Source organism: Liolophura sinensis, chromosome 6 (genome assembly GCF_032854445.1).
Source record: "Liolophura sinensis isolate JHLJ2023 chromosome 6, CUHK_Ljap_v2, whole genome shotgun sequence".
Lineage (NCBI taxonomy): Eukaryota > Metazoa > Mollusca > Polyplacophora > Chitonida > Chitonidae > Liolophura > Liolophura sinensis.
The window spans coordinates 17,042,453-17,060,463 of NC_088300.1; the positions used below are offsets into that span (position 1 = coordinate 17,042,453).

At 38.9% G+C, this 18,011-nt stretch overlaps 2 protein-coding genes across 3 annotated transcripts; one reads left to right on the forward strand and one right to left on the reverse strand.

Annotated features, from left to right (window-relative positions):
- Positions 1-208: 208 nt before the first annotated feature.
- LOC135466725 (protein CASP-like) lies at positions 209-4,685 on the reverse strand. The gene has a single exon (XM_064744379.1). The coding sequence runs from the start codon at positions 4,683-4,685 to the stop codon at positions 2,661-2,663; it is 2,025 nt and encodes a 674-aa protein (XP_064600449.1). The 3' UTR covers positions 209-2,660.
- Positions 4,686-4,765: 80 nt separating this feature from the next.
- On the forward strand, positions 4,766-17,472 carry LOC135467973 (presenilin-2-like). Of its 2 annotated transcripts, none has more exons than XM_064745943.1 (10): positions 4,766-5,230; positions 10,408-10,679; positions 11,932-12,073; positions 12,884-12,951; positions 13,457-13,677; positions 14,498-14,596; positions 15,148-15,261; positions 15,947-16,195; positions 16,684-16,796; positions 16,976-17,472. In XM_064745943.1, the coding sequence occupies exons 1-10, from the start codon at positions 5,057-5,059 to the stop codon at positions 17,129-17,131; spliced, it is 1,608 nt and encodes a 535-aa protein (XP_064602013.1). In that variant the 5' UTR covers positions 4,766-5,056; the 3' UTR covers positions 17,132-17,472. The 2 variants fall into 2 exon arrangements, with proteins under 2 accessions (XP_064602013.1, XP_064602014.1); XM_064745944.1 differs by lacking the exon at positions 4,766-5,230 and adding an exon at positions 8,422-8,833.
- Positions 17,473-18,011: the final 539 nt, after the last annotated feature.

Sequence of the window (18,011 nt, forward strand, 5' to 3'; positions counted from 1 at the left end):
TTTTTAGTGCTGCCTCAGTAGAATGTCAAGCAGAAGACACCAGACATGTCACATCACTCAGTCATACATGTACTTCACAGACACCTCGCAAACCAACACTTGGTCTATCCTATGACCATTGCAGATTGCAAATGAACAAAAAACATGACTCATGTAATGATTGTTTATGCTCATTTTGAGCTACAAAACAAGTATTTTATTTGCCACATTTATTATACAAGTGACTAACAGTATAACCACAATATATAGTGTGTATATATATGGAATAACCTTACTGGAGATGGAACCAGAGATGACTGACCTGCAGTTCATGTACATGCATACACAGTAGTAACAATACACTTAATCCTTCTGTACAACTAGCTCCTTTTGGGACCTCAAATTTTGCTCACTTTCACTATATAGGCCTAAATGTCCAAGCATGTAATTACAGAAAACCAACTTAAGGATCATTATACATGTCGGTATGTTAATTTGCAACCTACTTATATCTTGTGTCCTGTGATCAATTATATAAGCAACAGCAAAGTGTTGGCCACGCATGGTACAGATATAGGGCCAGTTGTTATAACTGCCTTACTCTGCATCATATCAGAATGGGTAAATCTGAGTAATTTGAAGGGAGATAATCATTGTGCCTGAATTTCACTGTTGACAGCCTGTGAAAGTATGCTTTTATTCTACTGGGTAGAACAGAAAAATAGGTTAATATCTCAAAAACTATTAGTTTTTATTCACAATTTTTTTTTCTTTTCGGAATCTAAGACATGTCAGTTTCTACTGTTGTACAGAAAGTCTGATGGAACACATGAACAACCTGTTTGGCTGGAGACACTTAACTAGCTTACATGCTGTATTAATGCAGTTAATGAAATTCACCCCTCCATAGACATGGCATTCTAACACACCTTAAAGAGTAAATTACATTACAGATTACATGGACATATGGCTTACACATATTCATGTATTTCAACTGAACACACAAGGGGAGATAATTCCAATCACCACATTTCATGATAAGTGGACAAACTATGTAGAGCACTTTAAGTTTCTTTCAGTCACACTGCAAACCAAACGTATATATTTGAGTATCACAGTTTATTAAGCATGATTATTTCGTTAAAAATTATCGATGTAATACATTTTCCCAGAACTTAAAAGTGTCACCTCAGATACCTAATTGCGATACATTTTGTGCATATACAGGTAAGTGACCACAAAATGTCAAACTGTAGTATTTGTGCGTTATAAAGAATTTAAATTTTGCTGGGAATAGCATTCTTTCAAGTAAAGGTGTTCATGAATGCATGGAGTAACTGAAAAGCAGGTATATGTCAGGCACATGGATATGTTTTAAACTATTATAGATACACCTACCAGTAAATGTATTTATTTACTTGATTTTTGGATTGAAAGGCATTCTAAAATTAAGATTATACTGTTTCTGCAAAAAGATATGTACCACCCCACCCCCCACCTCTAAAAAATTCATCTCTGCAGCATGTTTTATTTTTCTTATTTACCACTATATTTCATGCACATTTGCTGCCAATGATACTTTGGATAATGATGTCCTTGGTAAACCTACTGAGAACGAAGAAAAGCTTAGCATTCTGAACTCTTTGACAGCTATCACTGATGACAACACAACTGTAAGCTACTTAATTTCTAGACTGATAGCTGGTGCCTTAGGTAAACTGGAGTTCAAAGCCATGTTTACTTTTGGCAAGCTAAGAAGCATTTTGTGTACTTTTATATCTTGAGACACATCCTTAACTGCAAACTGAGAAATAAAAACCAAACGTTTCAGGTGTCCTTCATGGATGACTATACAGGAAAGCACCATCAACAATTTACTACCACCAGGCTCCTGAGAACAATGGTAACAGAGGAATTTGAAAATTCTTGAAAATGTGAGCTAGCTCTTGGAACGCAAAAGGCAAATCCATTAACTATTCAGACTACGCTACACATAAGGCCAATGACCCTAAATTCTCTGTTTTCTTGTCAAAATATATTGGAAAATCAGAGTGGGGTGTGGAAAATTTTTTTATCACATCAGCTAGATTTTATGATTATCTCACTCTTTGTGGGAGAAGGGGAAAGGAATCACGCACGGGTGATAAGGAACAAGGAATTCAGTGTGATTTGCTTAATGTTCACAGTTAATAAAAATTAGATTACCAATTCACCCTCTGAAAATAAAATAATAACTTAACCATTTCAATAACCATAACCCCCTAAGTATATTATCTTTTTCCCTGTACAGCTCTACATGTATGATCCATCAGTATATTGTCTTTTTCACTGTACTGCTCTACAGGTATGATCCCTCAGTATATTGTCTTTTTCACTGTACAATTTAAATGTCGGCCCTCACTTTCTGAAGAAAGAGAAATCATTTGTACATGAATGTAACTATACATATGCAATATACATTGAACAGTTGTATCAAGTATAATCCCATCCACTTCACCTAACAGTCCACTTCACCAAATGTCAGGACATTGTTACAAATGATCATGTCACACAATCCTGTGAACTTTCAGAACATTGTAACAGTTTCCAATGATTATGACAGACAATCCTGTGGGCTGTCAGAACATTGTTACAGTTTCCAATGATCATGTCACACAATCCTGTGATCTGTAAGAACATTGTTATGGATTCCAGTGCTCACCATGCTCCTTCATCATGTGCTCAGCAAACCTGTGATGACACTCCTGCGAAATGTCTCTCTTGGCCCCTTCCATGTGACCGTACTTGTACAGAACCAGGAACACAAGACAATGCAGGAAAATGGTGTAGAAAAACGTGATTGTACGAGCCACTCGGTTCCCCATGATGAAACGCCCCATGCTCAAGGTGATCTTGTCGTAAGGTTTGAGATTAATATACTTCCTCATACGTTCCTTCCTGCTGAAGTTGGTGAATGGATCCAGTTTCTCTTCGTACTGCATGGAGTAGCGACTCTCTGTGATGTCATCCCCTGATCTTGAGCCCTGGGTAGGATAACTCTGCAGAAATTTGATCTTTTCGTACAACTTCACATTGTCCGATCTCACTTTGTCGATCTCGTTCTGGAACATCTGAATTTGTTGCTGTTGACTCAGAGTTTGTGCTTCAAGCTCTTGCGCACGGACCCTGTAACGCTCTCTCTGGCTCTGGACAATCGGAAGAAGGGAATTAGCTGCTAATGCATTGGCCTCAGAACTTTGCTGCAGTTGTTGCTGCACGGTTTCTTTGACAGCATCAGCAACAAACTCTGATGTGGGAGTTACAGCCACATCAGCACCCTCAGCGTCACCACGGAACATAGATGAGAAAGCGTTGACACTGCGTAAATCTTCCTCCAGCTGAGAAATGAGGCTCTTTTGTTCCTGTACTGTGTTCACCGCCATGAGGTACTCGTCCTGGAGTTTCTCTAGTCGCTCACCCACGTCTTTATTGCTCACCTTAAGCTGTGTGTTCTCTGACTGAAGAGCTTTATTCTTTTCAAGCAACAGCATTTCCAGTGACTTGGCCTTGACATCCTCCCCTTCCATCCCACTCTGGAACTCCACAGATTTGAGAATGTTTAGTTCTCTTTTCAGTTCTTCATAATCCCCTTGAGTTCTCATTCTCTCCTCCAAAGCCTGGATAGTTTTTGTCTTAGCCAGGGCATCTTCCTCTAACTTTACCATTTGGTTTTCAGTTGTCTCCCTTTGCTTATTAATGGATGCCTGTAGACGTTGAACATCCTCCACCAACTGGGAGATTTCCTTTTCCTTTGTGGCCAGTTCAACTTCCAGACTTGAACACTTCAGGGTATCAATGGCCTGATCCATATCACCAGTGTTTTGCAGTTGTTCAGCATGATGAAGGTTTTGTGTAGCGCACGCCAACTGTCGTGTCAACTGTTCCACTTCTCGCTCTGCTGCGGATGCCCTCTCATTTGCCCGATCCAAATCACCCATAACCATCTCCATTTCATCAGACTTGGCAGATGTTGCTTCGTCATATTTGGCTCTAACATCGAACAATTCAGACTGCACACCTTCCAAAACTTTCTGAAGTGATGATACTTTTTGCTCAGCCTCACCTAGTTTTTTTGCCAAGCCAAGCTGATTTTCTTGGAGTTGTCTTTCCTTTTCCGAAAACTGGCGCTGCAGTTCCTTCTCCTTTTCTTTAGCCCGTGCCTCGACAGCAGACTCAAGCCTTTCCTCATATTCTTTCACCTTTTCACGCAGCTGTTTAATGGTCACTTCTTGGTTTTTCACTTCTGCGAATTCACAGTTATATTCATTTAGCGTGTCCCTTAACTGTTTATTTTCGATTTCAAAGTCTTGTACTTTCTGGGCTTTCTTCTGGAACTGCAACGAAAGTTCTAAAGTCGGCACAGGATCAGGGATATCGATCAGTTTCTTATACACCGTCAAGAAGGCTGCTTCTGAGGCTTTGCTTCGTTTGGATAGTGCATCAACTTCACACTGGAAACTTTTCAGCAAGGGGGCGACGATTTTGCGAATATCTTCCGGTGTGTTCTTTTTGAAATCTCGACTAAGTTCGACCAGTCTCTTACGTGACGCGTCGCTCTCATCTTGCCTATTTGCCAATTCTGTGGCTGTTATGTCAAGTTCTTTTTGAAGCTCTTGTAAATCAAATGTTTTCCACAACTGACACATCGACTGCACACTGGCAGCCATCTTGAGGAATTTTAAGGTAAACACAACGTGATTATCGCCCCTTAGGCACGTTGATTACTCATTTCCGGTCTGGCGTTTTACTTCCGCGATTCGTTTATTCGTTATCTTTGCGAACTCGTGATTCTTTCTTAAATGATAAAGTAGATATTTATACGATATTTCTGAGCATGACACACATGTAAACAAAGGGAATGGTATAGGAGCTGAAATATCTACAGTCTTAATTTGCGAATGGTTTCTGCCAGCTGATTTGAACTGCAACAACAACACAAGACCCGATTCACAGGAACGTCTGGGAATTTTGCAGTGGAGAACTGTGGGCATAGTAAAAGGGTGTTCTTGTCATACAGAGTGTTTAAAAGTATGTCTGTATGAGTTCGTCCACTGAGAACGAGGCTGAGCCAACAGAACGCACCCAGCTAATGCCCTACCAGACGGAGTCCACATTGGGAGGGGTGAGATTGAGAGATGAGCCGGAGGGGCGGCTTGGGCATGGCATCCAGAACAACGTGCGGATAAACAGTGAAGGAAATGGCCGGATCAGGGTGAGACATTGACCTACAAAAGATACAGATTTTAATTGGCCCAAGAAATTCAATTAAATTTGTATCAAAACCTTAGCCCGAGTACACTCATTATTGCTTGAGAAATATGAGGATATGCCATATTTATGGCTGCTCAACCACAGTCAGAGTCGTGCAAGTTTGTCTCATTATTGTGGCACAGGTAGCGGCCCGAATAACCACTTCACCTGCCTCTATCTGGTCAAATCCTCTTCATAACATATACCCTTCCAGTTGCCCCTCAAACTTTTATAATGATAATCCAGTGAAGTATCGTTTCATGTGTAAAATGTCTCCCAGCCATACCGTCGCCAGTGATTTGAACACAACTGCCATTTGCCTCGTCGTTTGACCCGATCATGTGAAAAATTTGAATCGTCACCAACAGTCGAACTCCTAGATTCCATAATATGTAGTTGACTTTTTTGTCAAGATCATGTTGAGCATATTTCAGATAAAGCAAATGCATGTTTGTCAAGTATAAACAGAAAAAAAGGTTTGGATATTTATGTCTGTCATCACTTCCTGCCATATCACCATGACCCCAGTGACATAGGGGTTGTTCAAGATTTCTGTCTTGAAGAAGCGAAAGTGGAGAGTGATGCATGCGCTGTAAGGAGTGTGGAATCCAGGTTTCAAGTCAGGAGCTTTGCAGAGTGCATGATCTGAAGTGGGGAGACTGCTCTGTGTAATTCAATTTTCTACACCATACACCAGTGAAAATGATTCATGGTATTATTAAAACCATTAAAATACACATGGAAAGTTTTAAACATCATCAAAACAAAGAAAATAAAGTAGAGTGCAGGAGTGCAAAGCTTTGCTCTGCCAAAATGTACAAATTTCCTTGATTACTACAGACAAAGGGACATTACTCTGCTTGTTTCATCATATCTTTTAACAGTGAAGAATCATTCTACAAAAATTCTTGGATCTGAATCTCAATGCAGATCACCACCAAAATTTAATGGAATGGCTTTGACTCAGTGCTAACATGTGCACAAAATTTCAACCAATGCCATACATAGCATTAATGGTTCTTCATGGCCTAGTGGTTAGTGTGCTGGTGCAGTACAATGACAGAGAAGTCTCTCACCAATGTTGTTACTGTGAGTTCAAGTCCAACTCAACCTGACATAATCTCCAGTCGCATGTGGAATGTCTGCCTGGATGTGGGCTTCTGTTGGGATTTGCATGGTTTCCTCCGCCATTATTTTGGCCTTTGTTGTATAAATCTTCTTTGGTACAGCAGAAAACACCAATCAAATAAATAAGTAAATAATTAATTACATATGTGTATAATTATAAAACAGTTATTCTTAATTTAACTGCAAACCCTAATGCAGCCTATAAACTTGTGACCGTGTAACAGAAACTGTTAGAGCAGAGACACAGTAGTGATACAAAGTGGTGATATTGATACTCAGTGGAACAGGAAGATGTGCATTTATAATCCTACATGTGCAATTCATAGACCATGTGGTAGTGTGAAACCCTACAGAGTTTCTTGTCATGAGTCAGTAAAGCAAAAGAAAAAAAAGAAAAAGAAACAATTCCTCTACCTTGGTTGGATTGACAAATATGAGGGCTTCACAAAAAGTGAAATTTTATCAGTCTGCACAGAATAATGCCTTCAGAATATGCTTGAATAAACACCTTGCAAAGGTGCAAAAAGGTTGAAGAATTACAGTATATATGTTACATTCAGCAGCTCTGTCATAATGACTCACCTGCTTTTTCACCAGATTAAATAATTCATATGCAATTTGGCTTTCATTCAGTTCAGGCTTATCAATACATGCTCTATACCATGGCGTTTGCATGCGTTTTTTTCTGACAGCAACTCAGGTGAGGTATTGATCTGAGCCCAAACTGTTGCTTTATGCTTAATTAACGAAGCCCCGAATATTGCTCAACTTTCATTATAAAAACCTTATCATGAATACAGCAACAATAGCTATAATTTAGCTTTGCTTGGAATAAAAGTTTATATTTGAGAATGATCATGGGTGATGTTTCCTTTTATAATGAAACCTGAGATTGTAAGTTGTTCATTGGCCTTATTTTGCATTGGCCACATTCAAAGTTATAAGGTGTGAGAGGCTGTTTATTTGTACTTATTCCCGTAACTACTGAATAATACGGGGATGAGTGTCTTGTCTGGCTGTGGAAAGAGAAAGAATATCAACATGCACTGCAATAGCTTATTGTTTCATTTAAAGATCATGTAGCTATAGATGTACTGTACATTTATTGTAGGCTACATGTATGCCAATATATTCATGTTGCACAATTGCAGATTCAGATTTCCTATATTGGTACTTTCAATCCGCTGTTTGTAATGTTATATACTGAAAAAATGCGTATACACATGTGTACATGTGCATGTGTCATAGATATTTGTACTTTGTGCTCAAATTTCGCCAAAGCAGCAAACTCTGACATTGCTACATTTTGTTTACAATGACAGCATACATGCTGTTGTTTCGTTACATGGATCTTTGTTGAATAGCCAAGTAGAACATTGGTCGCCTTGGTGATTTTACTGACTACTGAAATAAAATATATAGTTTCAATACTTGTTTTGTAATGGTAGTTAAAATGCAGATATCCACATACACCTGACCTGAGTACATGTATATTGAAAACCTGAATATAACTACCTTCATTCTTGGTTTGCTGGTAGTTGTGTGCTGTAAAAACTCTGATCAATACATGTACATTACAACATCCTCATTACAACACACAACTCAGTACAGTACAATTTCATACATGTATGCATCTAAACATGTAATCTCTACATATTTTCAGTGGAAAAAAAAAATGCTGTAGATTAGAGGATTAGTTATGTACATGTATATTTATTCATTGAAATTCATGATACCTGTGTTTTGTTTGACTTATATTATCGTCCTGATACAATGCGCTCTGCTTACAACATATTCGAGGTAGATTTGTCTCACAACATCATAGCCTTCACCGGTACCTGTGTTCTGATGTGTGTGTAGCCTCTGAGCTCAGGGTCTGTAATCAAAGTGAATAGGCGCTAAAACAAGGGTACAGCTCTATTGATTTTTCTTCAGAGTGTTGGAGCTGTGCCAAGTCTGGGTAAACAGGTGGGGATTGAAGTGTACACATTGTCCGGCTCCCTTACCTGTTGATTGCTCCTCCTAGAGAAATGTACATATGTCTACCTGTGCATCTGAGATAGAATCCCAGGATGCTGTTAGTTGATGACTTTTACCTATCTGTTCGCTTGTAGATCAGTTGATAGGAATTAGTTCTGTGTTACCTGGGTGGTCTTTTCATTATGGAGGCAGTGGGGAAATGTCGGCGCCTTGTACACAGTACTTGAGGCTGTTATAAACTTGGTGTAAATCATCATCAATATTAATGTGCTGAGTGAGGTGTACTCAGAGCGGCATGCACAGAGTGAGGTCACACTGGTTCAGGCGACTGTTCAGACCAGCTGAGATTTACGACCGCCTGGCAGACTCTCACCAACAGCCTCACCCTGGGGACATCATGACGGAGGCTAGCTCACTACAGCAAGGGCAGCGTGGGCCCACCCAGGCCATTGAGATGGTGATGCTAAACACATTTTCTGTGATTTCGTAGGGTTACATACACATGTATTTCAGGCTCATCATTAGAAATCTCCATGAGGTTATGGCTGTCAAACACTTGGCAGTGTACATGTACTGTAGTTTTTTGTACTCAAACAATGGACTCTTTTATGTTTGAAGCAGGATTATCATGTACTGTATATGTACATGTTTTAGGTGATTGGATACATTTACATGTGATTTTGGGAAAGTTTTTCTGGATAGAGGAATGCGCATACAAAAGTGTATCGACTGAAATCAGTCAGATTTATATGTCGACAAAGGCAGTAGTAGATACATATGTTTAGACTTTGATTTCATTAATATATCTTGAGTTTAAGTTGACATTATTATGATAAACTTTGTTAAATTAGGTACTGATAATGTACTACATGTTACAGTTATCATGTAAGGGTAAACTCTAGTATGAATTGAGTTAAATTGATGTGGCCAGTTTTACCGAAAGCCAATACATTTCTGCTGGTAATGGTAAATATAGCGAAAGAAATATACCACACAGGAGTACATGTAATATTTGACACATGTTCGAGTCATAGCTACATATACATGAATGTGACAGTACATGTTTACTTAGTATAGTTTACTTTTTCCTGTTTCTAAAGTGCTATTAAGTACTTCCTCTTTGTATTTCACCATGTGGACATGTGTGGATCTACAGGTATGCATTAGTCAGTTATAGTGTACGTAACCACACATTCAGATGTCACAGTTTTAACTACCAGTTTCTAACATTATTCCAAAGTTAACTTGGGTGTTCATGACAGTAACAGGAGATGTTCAAGTTTCGTCCTGTTTTACCCTTCAAAAAATTCAAATTCCAAATATGATGTAAACTTTTTACAACAAGATTACAACAACATTTTATAATGACTTGTAATTAGACACCATTGAAATACATACAAAAATAAATACTGGTATCACTTATGTACATTTGGATGATGTGTGTTAATTACTATACTTAGTCACTGTTACGTACGTGGGAAGGTCTGTCAGCAACCTGCAGATGGTCGTGGGTTTCCCCCGGGCTCTGCCCATTTTCTCCCACCATATAAGTGAAATATTCTTGAGTACGATGTAAAACACAAATCAATAACAAATCAACACACAAATAAATATTCACTGTTACAACACTTTGTATATCACTACTTGTTAGTAAGACAAAAATGTACTCATTTGTTTTTCCTGTGTGCATACATATGTACATGCAAAGAGAATGTATACATGTACACGGAGGTAGTAAACAGTTTTTAAATACTCTGTGTTTTGGAAGATAACTTACAAAATAAATATGTATGTACACCAATATGTTAAAGTCCATCTGTTGTCATATACAGGTAGCATTTAGAGAAGCTCCACAATGATTTACACGTATACAACTGTTTACATGTGCTCATCTGTTTACATGTGCACATCTGTTTAGATGTATACAACTGTTTACATATGCACATCTGTTTAGATGTATAAAACTGTTTACATGTAGTTGTTCTCTAGGTTGTACATCATGCTGAAGCATTTCCTTGGCTGTTGTTTCAGAATGAGCGAGGAGTGAGGGGCCAGCCAGATGGTATGGGGCAAACTGATCGAGGAGGGAGGGGTCAGCCAGATGGGACAGTGCCTCACCGAGAGAACAGTCGGCGGTCTCAGGGCACCGAGTCTGCGCAGAGCTCCAACAACGATGGTGATGAAACGTTCATGTATGGAGCCAAGCACGTCATCATGCTGTTTGTCCCTGTGACGCTGTGTATGGCTGTGGTTGTGGCCACCATCAGCTCTGTCAACTTTTACACACAGAAATCAGGATACTTGTGAGTACACGCTGTATACTGACATCCCCATGAATGTACACACAGAAATCAGGCAACATGTGAGTACAGGCTGTATACTGACATCCCCATGAATGTACACACAGAAATCAGGCAACATGTGAGTACAGGCTGTATACTGACCATTCCCATGAATCTACTCACAGAAATTGGGCTACTTGTGAGTACAGCTTGTGAGTTCAGGCTGTATATTGTCATTCCTATCAATCTACACGCTGAAATCAGGCTACTTGTGACTACACGCTGAATACTGACCATTCCCATGAACTGCACACAGAAATCAGGCTAGTTGTGAGTACAGGCTGTATACTGACATTCCCATGAATGCACACACAGAAATCAGGCTAGTTTTGAGTACAGGTTGTATACTGACATTCCCATGAATGTACACACAGAAATCAGGCTAGTTGTGAGTACAGGCTGTATACTGACATTTCCATGAATCTGCACACAGAAATCAGGCTAGTTGTGAGTACAGGCTGTATACTGACATTTCCATGAATCTGCACACAGAAATCAGGCTAGTTGTGAGTACAGGCTGTATACTGACATTTCCATGAATCTGCACACAGTAATCAGGCTACATGTGAGTACAGGCTGTATACTGACATCCCCATGAATCTACACTCAGAAACCGGGCTGCTTGTGAGTACAGGCTGTCACTGTGTCCAGTGTGCACAGTAACAGAGATCATCACCAGGCTACTTGTTATAGGGTACATTCTGTACCTTAACAGGTATTATTGACAGGGTACAGGCTGCACACTAGCACAGATTATCATCAGGCTATTTGTCCCAGAGCTGCACATTATACTTTCTTTTAGGCCCTGAAACTGACCAATCCAACCAACAAAGGTTTGCCTCCAAAATCAAATCAAAAATGTACATAAATTGCAATGAAAGTTGCTCTTTCATATTGAAAAAGGTTGAGGAATTAGGGTACTTGTCATCCACAGGGTACATTCTGCATGCCCACCAGGAGAGATCATCATCAGGCTCTTTGCCACAGGGTACAATCTGCACACTACCTGAGATCAGGCTACATGTTGGTACAACAGGCACATATCATTTCACCTGTGGTCACAATATACACACTTAGGCCAGACCACTTGTGGCGACAGTTCACACACAAATAGAAATTGGGCTGCTTCTACATGTATTAAACAGACAAAAAATAAAAAAAAATTGTTGTATCAGCTGTTTGTAACTGTTGTAACTATTGTGATGTGTTTCAGGATTTATACCCCGTTCCATGAGGAGACAAATGACAAAGGGACCAAGGCCTGGCAGTCATTTGCTAATGCATTCATCTTGCTGGGTGTCATTGCAGTTATGACCATATTTCTTCTCATTCTCTACAAATATAAATGCTACAAGGTAAGGGACATTTTTCTTCTCCTCAGTTTGTATTGTGCAATGCAGAACTCGTACAACATCATCCCGTCTGTATCAAGACTGTCCAAAGCTGAGAACTCATTTGTTCTTTCCTTTATTACGTCACAATTATCGGTGTGGTAATAAAACGTATATAAAGTACACACTGCAACGTCATGGAAGAAAATTATGTGTTCTACTGTCATTTGGACCTTCAGTGTAGCTTGTCCTTGAATCTCCCATTGTTAGATGTGAGCTGCTGTTGAAAATGTTTCCAAAATAGAAGAAAGTAGCAGTACAATATGAGAATCCTCTTGGAAGATAACAGGGCTGTACTTTTAATCTCAACGCAACTTTTATAGGTGTTCAAACCTTTGGGGCCACTGCTTCGTGGGTAGTAGATTTGGACTAGGTTGTGGTGGATGGGAATCCATTTTTATTCTGGCTGAAAGGGATGAAATTACAATCCAGGAAAAAAACACCATAATTAAGTTGAGAATGGTTTACAATATTTTTAAAGGGATACATTAAGTACTTATTTAAAAACAACTTCTGGAGTATATCTTAGTTCAAGGGGTAGAATGTTTTTCTTCTTTAAACCATTCCTATGATATAACAAAGTGTTTCATGTGAACATTAGTCAGAGCTTTGAGTTCTTTTAAGTCTTTGTGACAAATTATTTTGAAAATAGTACATGAGAATATTTTATTCAAAATGACCAATACGCAATTTTATTTGTGCTGAAGAGGCAGTCTATATGAGTTTTGTTCAAATAAAAAATGTCTAACTTGGAATACCTGTGATTTGTTTCAGTTCATCCATGGTTGGTTGATAGTGTCCTCACTTATGCTTCTGTTCCTGTTTGTTTACATTTACTTGGGGTAAGAGACAATCATGATTCTCTCACAATGACATTTACATTTACACAGTTAACATCTGGTCAACAGCAGTTGATTTTCTCATGCACTGTCCACATGAACCTTGACACCTTGATTTTTATTGCAAGAGTAATGAAAAAAAAAATCCGGGAGTGCTGATGTAGTGGTAAGCCATTAGGAAATCATAACTGGGTTTGGTCCACATTGTACATATTTGTCATTTACCAAACTTACGCCTGTCAGACGCGTGGGTATGCCTCCTGATCTAGAAAGTGTAGTTGACAGAGTGGGAGTGGCTTTGAGTCAAGGGTCAAGCTGACAATACCTGATAAACACAGAATCAACATTGCGTCACCTTCCACAAATTGAGAACCTTCATGAATTTTCCATCATTTCCATAGCCTTCTTTAGTTGATCCATAAATAAATAGCAGTCTCCTGAACCGATTAGCTATTGTGATAATGACATGTGATCAGAATGTTGTTATTATTGGCATTGTTTTTCCCAGGGAAGTGTTACGAGCATACAACGTCCCGATGGACTACATCACCACTGCCATCATGATGTGGAACATAGGTGTAGTGGGGATGATTTCTATCCACTGGAAGGCCCCACTACACCTACAGCAAGCCTATCTTATCTTCGTTAGTGCCTTGATGGCTTTGATTTTCATCAAATATTTACCTGACTGGACCACCTGGGTCATGCTCGGTATTATGGTTGTTTGGGGTGAGTACTGTGTAACATTCATTGTAGCCTTAAATGCTAGCGATGGGGCCTTGTGGCCGATCGAATTAGTAAGCCAGCGCAGCGCAATAACCCAGGAGCCTCTCACCAATGCTGTGGCCGTGAGTTCAAGTCCAGCTCAGACTGGCTTCCTCTTTTGGCCGTACGTGGGACGGTCTTTCAGCAACCTGCGGATGATTGTGACTTTCCCCCGGGCTCTTCCCAATTTCCACTCACCATAATATTCTTGAGTACAGCATAAAACATCAATCAAATAAATAAATAAATAAATAAATATTGGCGCATGTTTGAAACAAATACAATGTAATGCTCTCCATGTATGAGGGCCGCTAAGTAGTCATCCTGGGGCCGGTTTCATGAAGCTTACGTAGTGTTAATTCGCCCTTAGCTAAGTGCACTTTATATCTCTACAACATCTGCTGTAGATAAGTAGTTAAGTGCTTACTTAGCTAAATGAGCTTCATGAAACCAGCCCGTGGACAGTTTATTACAAAGCTTATGGTAATTAATTCACTAAATAATTGTTAGTCGGCAAATCTTCCATCTGTTCACTTTATTACAAATTACAATGTTTTTTATGCATGTAATGGAAAAAAATGTTCAAGGTGGAAAATATTTAGCCATGGCATATTACCAACGAGTGAATTAAAATTTTAGTATGGCACAATTCACCGTCTTGTGACAGTAATGTAAGTCTAATCCAACGGTGTAACTTTCAGTTTTATTTTTCGCAAATTATTAAAACTGCCACACAGCCACAAATGAAAGTGTATCCAATATATTTTTTTTTGTTATATTTCAGATTTAGTAGCAGTGCTTTGTCCAAAGGGTCCCTTGAGAATTTTGGTGGAGACAGCACAGGAAAGAAATGAACAGATATTCCCAGCTCTTATCTACTCATGTGAGTTTTGGGTTTGGTAAATAGTGAGTGTAAAATCTACTGTTGTGAGTTTGGTTTAGTAAGAGAGTGTAAAATCTACTGATGTGAGTTGTGGGTTTAGTAAGTAGGGAGTGTAAAACCTACTGATGTGAGTTGTGGGTTTAGTAAGTAGGGAGTGTAAAATATACTGATGTGAGTTGTTAATGTGGTAAATAGGGAGTGTAAATGATGTAAGTTGTGGATGTGGTAATTACTGAGTGTAAAATCTCATTCTGTAAATTTTGGATGTGGTAAACAAGGGGTATAACATTCTGTTGAATTAGCTTGCATTGGCTACAGAAAAAAAATTTAAAAGTAAAGTACTTATGCCTTAACCATGCTGAATTTCCCATTGGCAAGTGATATATTCCACTACTGAGGCCATTACTGGTTAACTTTAGGACATTAACACTCCTATCTTATCATCTCTCTCTACAAATGGTCTTATAGTTTCCTTAACCCAGACAGGTCTTCCCTCATTTGAAAGTTCATGAATGACTGTTGTATCATAATTCTTGTTGTTCTCTTCATAGCTGCAGCTACTGTTATGGTATCCACAACAGCTGGAGTTGGTATGGCAGATTCTGCTGATGCAGATGATAAGAAAAAGAAGAAAAAGAAAAAACAAAAGAAAAATAATCCAGAAGGTATGCAGCTGTCTGAATATAACTATGCAATGTGGTTGCAAGTGCCAGTGTAGTCCTGGTAGTTATTGGTGCAAGTGTACAGTAGTTGTGCTAGAGTACAAGGTAGTTGGTGGTGCAATCATAATTACCAGAGCCAATGTTGTTACAGGTGCCATAGTTGCAGGCTGTAACAGAGTTTCTCTGTAACGTATTGTTTCTGCTGCTGTGTTTATATAGTACTAGCCTAGCAGATTCTGTTCTACAAAACACCAGTAATATTGTCTCTGCTTCTGTATTTATACAGTACTAGTCAAACAGATTCTGTTCTACGAAACACTGGTAATATTGTTTCTGTTGTTGTATTTATACAGTACTAGTCTAGCAGATTGTGTTCTACAATACACCAGTAACATTGTTTCTGCTGCTGTGTTTATACAGTACTAGCCTAGCAGATTCTGTTCTACAATACACCAGTACCATTATTTCTACTGCTGTGTTTATACAGTACTAGCCTAGCAGATTCTGTTCTACAATATACTTGTAACATTATTTCTGCTGCTGTGTTGATACAGTACTAGTTTAGCAGATTCTGTTGTACAATACATCAGTAACATTATGTCTGCTGCTGTGTTTATACAGTACTAGCCTAGGAGATTCTGTTGTACAATACATCAGTAACATTGTTTCTGCTGCTGTGTTTATACAGGAGCAAGTGGCAATGAGATGGCCAGTGAAGAGAATTACGGGGGTTTCAGGGATTGGGACGGGGAAGAGAGGAGTGCCAGGCGGTCTGAGCTGCAGAGCTCCACCAACAGCACAGACTCCACCAGGGCACGCACAGCCCAGCAGGCCCTGGGCAACCGTGAGAATGGCCCCACCCAAGACAGAGATGCTCCAGAGGGGGCTTCACGACAAACTGCAACACGACAAGTCTCAGAGGATGATGATGAGGAACGTACGTCAACTTAGCTTAGAAATTTTTTAGTTGTTACAATATGGTGGTTGCAGGTTTTATACATGAATGTTACCTCTGCTATAAACCTTTGTAAACCACTTTAATAGAATTGTCCATACACAGTATTTATTTATTTATTTATTTATTTGATTGTTGTTTAATGCCATACTCAATAAGTTTTCACTTGTAGGATGGTGGTCTTATGAGTTGTGGTAACACATTAGCAAACTACTGACCAGGTTTTAATATCACACATGGGTGAAATGGTGTGACATACAGATTTGCACATCATTAGACTGTGCAAACAGGCTTCTGATTGTCAATACTTTAGTGCAATGATACACCATAGCCTCTTCATACATGTAGTTGTAAAACTACTAAAGAATGAGGAGTATGATAGTATGATATGAACAGTGCAATATATTTTGTTGCATTTTAAGGACATTGAACACTGTAATGTCAGTTCTTGTATCTCACTGTTACCTTAGGTGGAGTTAAACTTGGACTTGGAGACTTCATTTTCTACAGTGTTCTAGTGGGAAAGGCTTCATCAAATGGAGACTGGAACACAACATTGGCATGCTTTGTTGCCATACTCATTGTAAGTTACATAATACTTTCTTTCCAATGAAAATAAGTTAATGATTTTTTTTGTTAAATTTAATTTACGTCTAATTGTTGTTTGTGGATAAGTTCTTGCAAGAAAGATAAAAACCCTTGTCATTCTATTTGAGCTCAGATGTCTAGTTATTTTATACTATGACTATCCCTTCATTTCAGGGTTTGTGTTTTACTCTCCTGTTGCTGGCCATCTTCAGGAAGGCTCTGCCAGCCCTGCCTATTTCCATCACATTCGGACTGGTGTTTAACTTTGCCACCAGTGAGTTGGTCCGTCCCTTCATGGACAGCCTTGCTGGAGAGCAGGTGTATGTCTAGCATCAGCTTTATGAGGGTGCCTAACCATTGTGAATGGACAGCTGCAGGCATTCACAAAAAAGTTTTTGTTGTTACATTCTTCTTGATACTGACTTAATACCAGGCCAAAGGCTCTTCTAATATGTTTTTCAGGGGAAATAGTTCTTGACACAAGAGCACGGTGCGAAGTTCTGTATTAATGTGGGCGTAATGATTATCATTCTCATAGCAGAGCAACGGAAGTATTCCTCACTCACGTAAATCCATTCTCTGAGTGTACATGTATCTACAGGGGTCTTGCCTGTGAAGAACTGTGCTGTATGAATTACCAATGGAATCAAGAAATAAATTTATTGATCTGCGAAATACAGTATGATGTACATGTATATGTATATGTATGTATATATATATATATATATATATATACGTGAACTCATAGATCAGGAGAATGAAATTAATCCTAAATAGAGCAGCAGAAACCACTAAACAGAATCATTGTTAGAGCAGTGTGAATCAGTAGTTTATTTCAAGGACTACTACGTCTCAGGTCAGCAAACTTAGCTGTTACTGCTCCACATTCCTCTTGACAGGTTGTCATGGTTGGAATCCTAAAACATCCTGTGTACATATTACTAGTACCATAGCCTGTTACAACCTATATGGCCTATGCAGATAGGCTGTGATCATTTAACAGATTACTTGTATCTAGAGCTCTTTATCCATTATCCAAAACTTCATGTACTTATACCACTAATATTTGCAGATTATGCATTTGAATATTAACAACAACAACAAAAAGAAGTTATTACCACAACTTAAATATTGAAATAGTTTATTTTCTATACATTTATGTTTGAATTATTTCATTCTTTGATGTGCAGTGGCTGTAATTAGACTAGGC

What these genes read in the sequence shown, in the direction of transcription:
- LOC135466725 (XM_064744379.1), bottom strand. Translation starts at nt 4,685, where the DNA reads ATGGCTGCCAGTGTGCAGTCGATGTGTCAGTTGTGGAAAACATTTGAT.
- LOC135467973 (XM_064745943.1), top strand. Translation starts at nt 5,057, where the DNA reads ATGAGTTCGTCCACTGAGAACGAGGCTGAGCCAACAGAACGCACCCAG. An exon ending in CGGTATTATGGTTGTTTGGG is followed by an intron (nt 13,678 to 14,497) that starts GTGAGTACTGTG and finishes GTTATATTTCAG; the next exon opens with ATTTAGTAGCAGTGCTTTGT. An exon ending in CCCAGCTCTTATCTACTCAT is followed by an intron (nt 14,597 to 15,147) that starts GTGAGTTTTGGG and finishes TTCTCTTCATAG; the next exon opens with CTGCAGCTACTGTTATGGTA.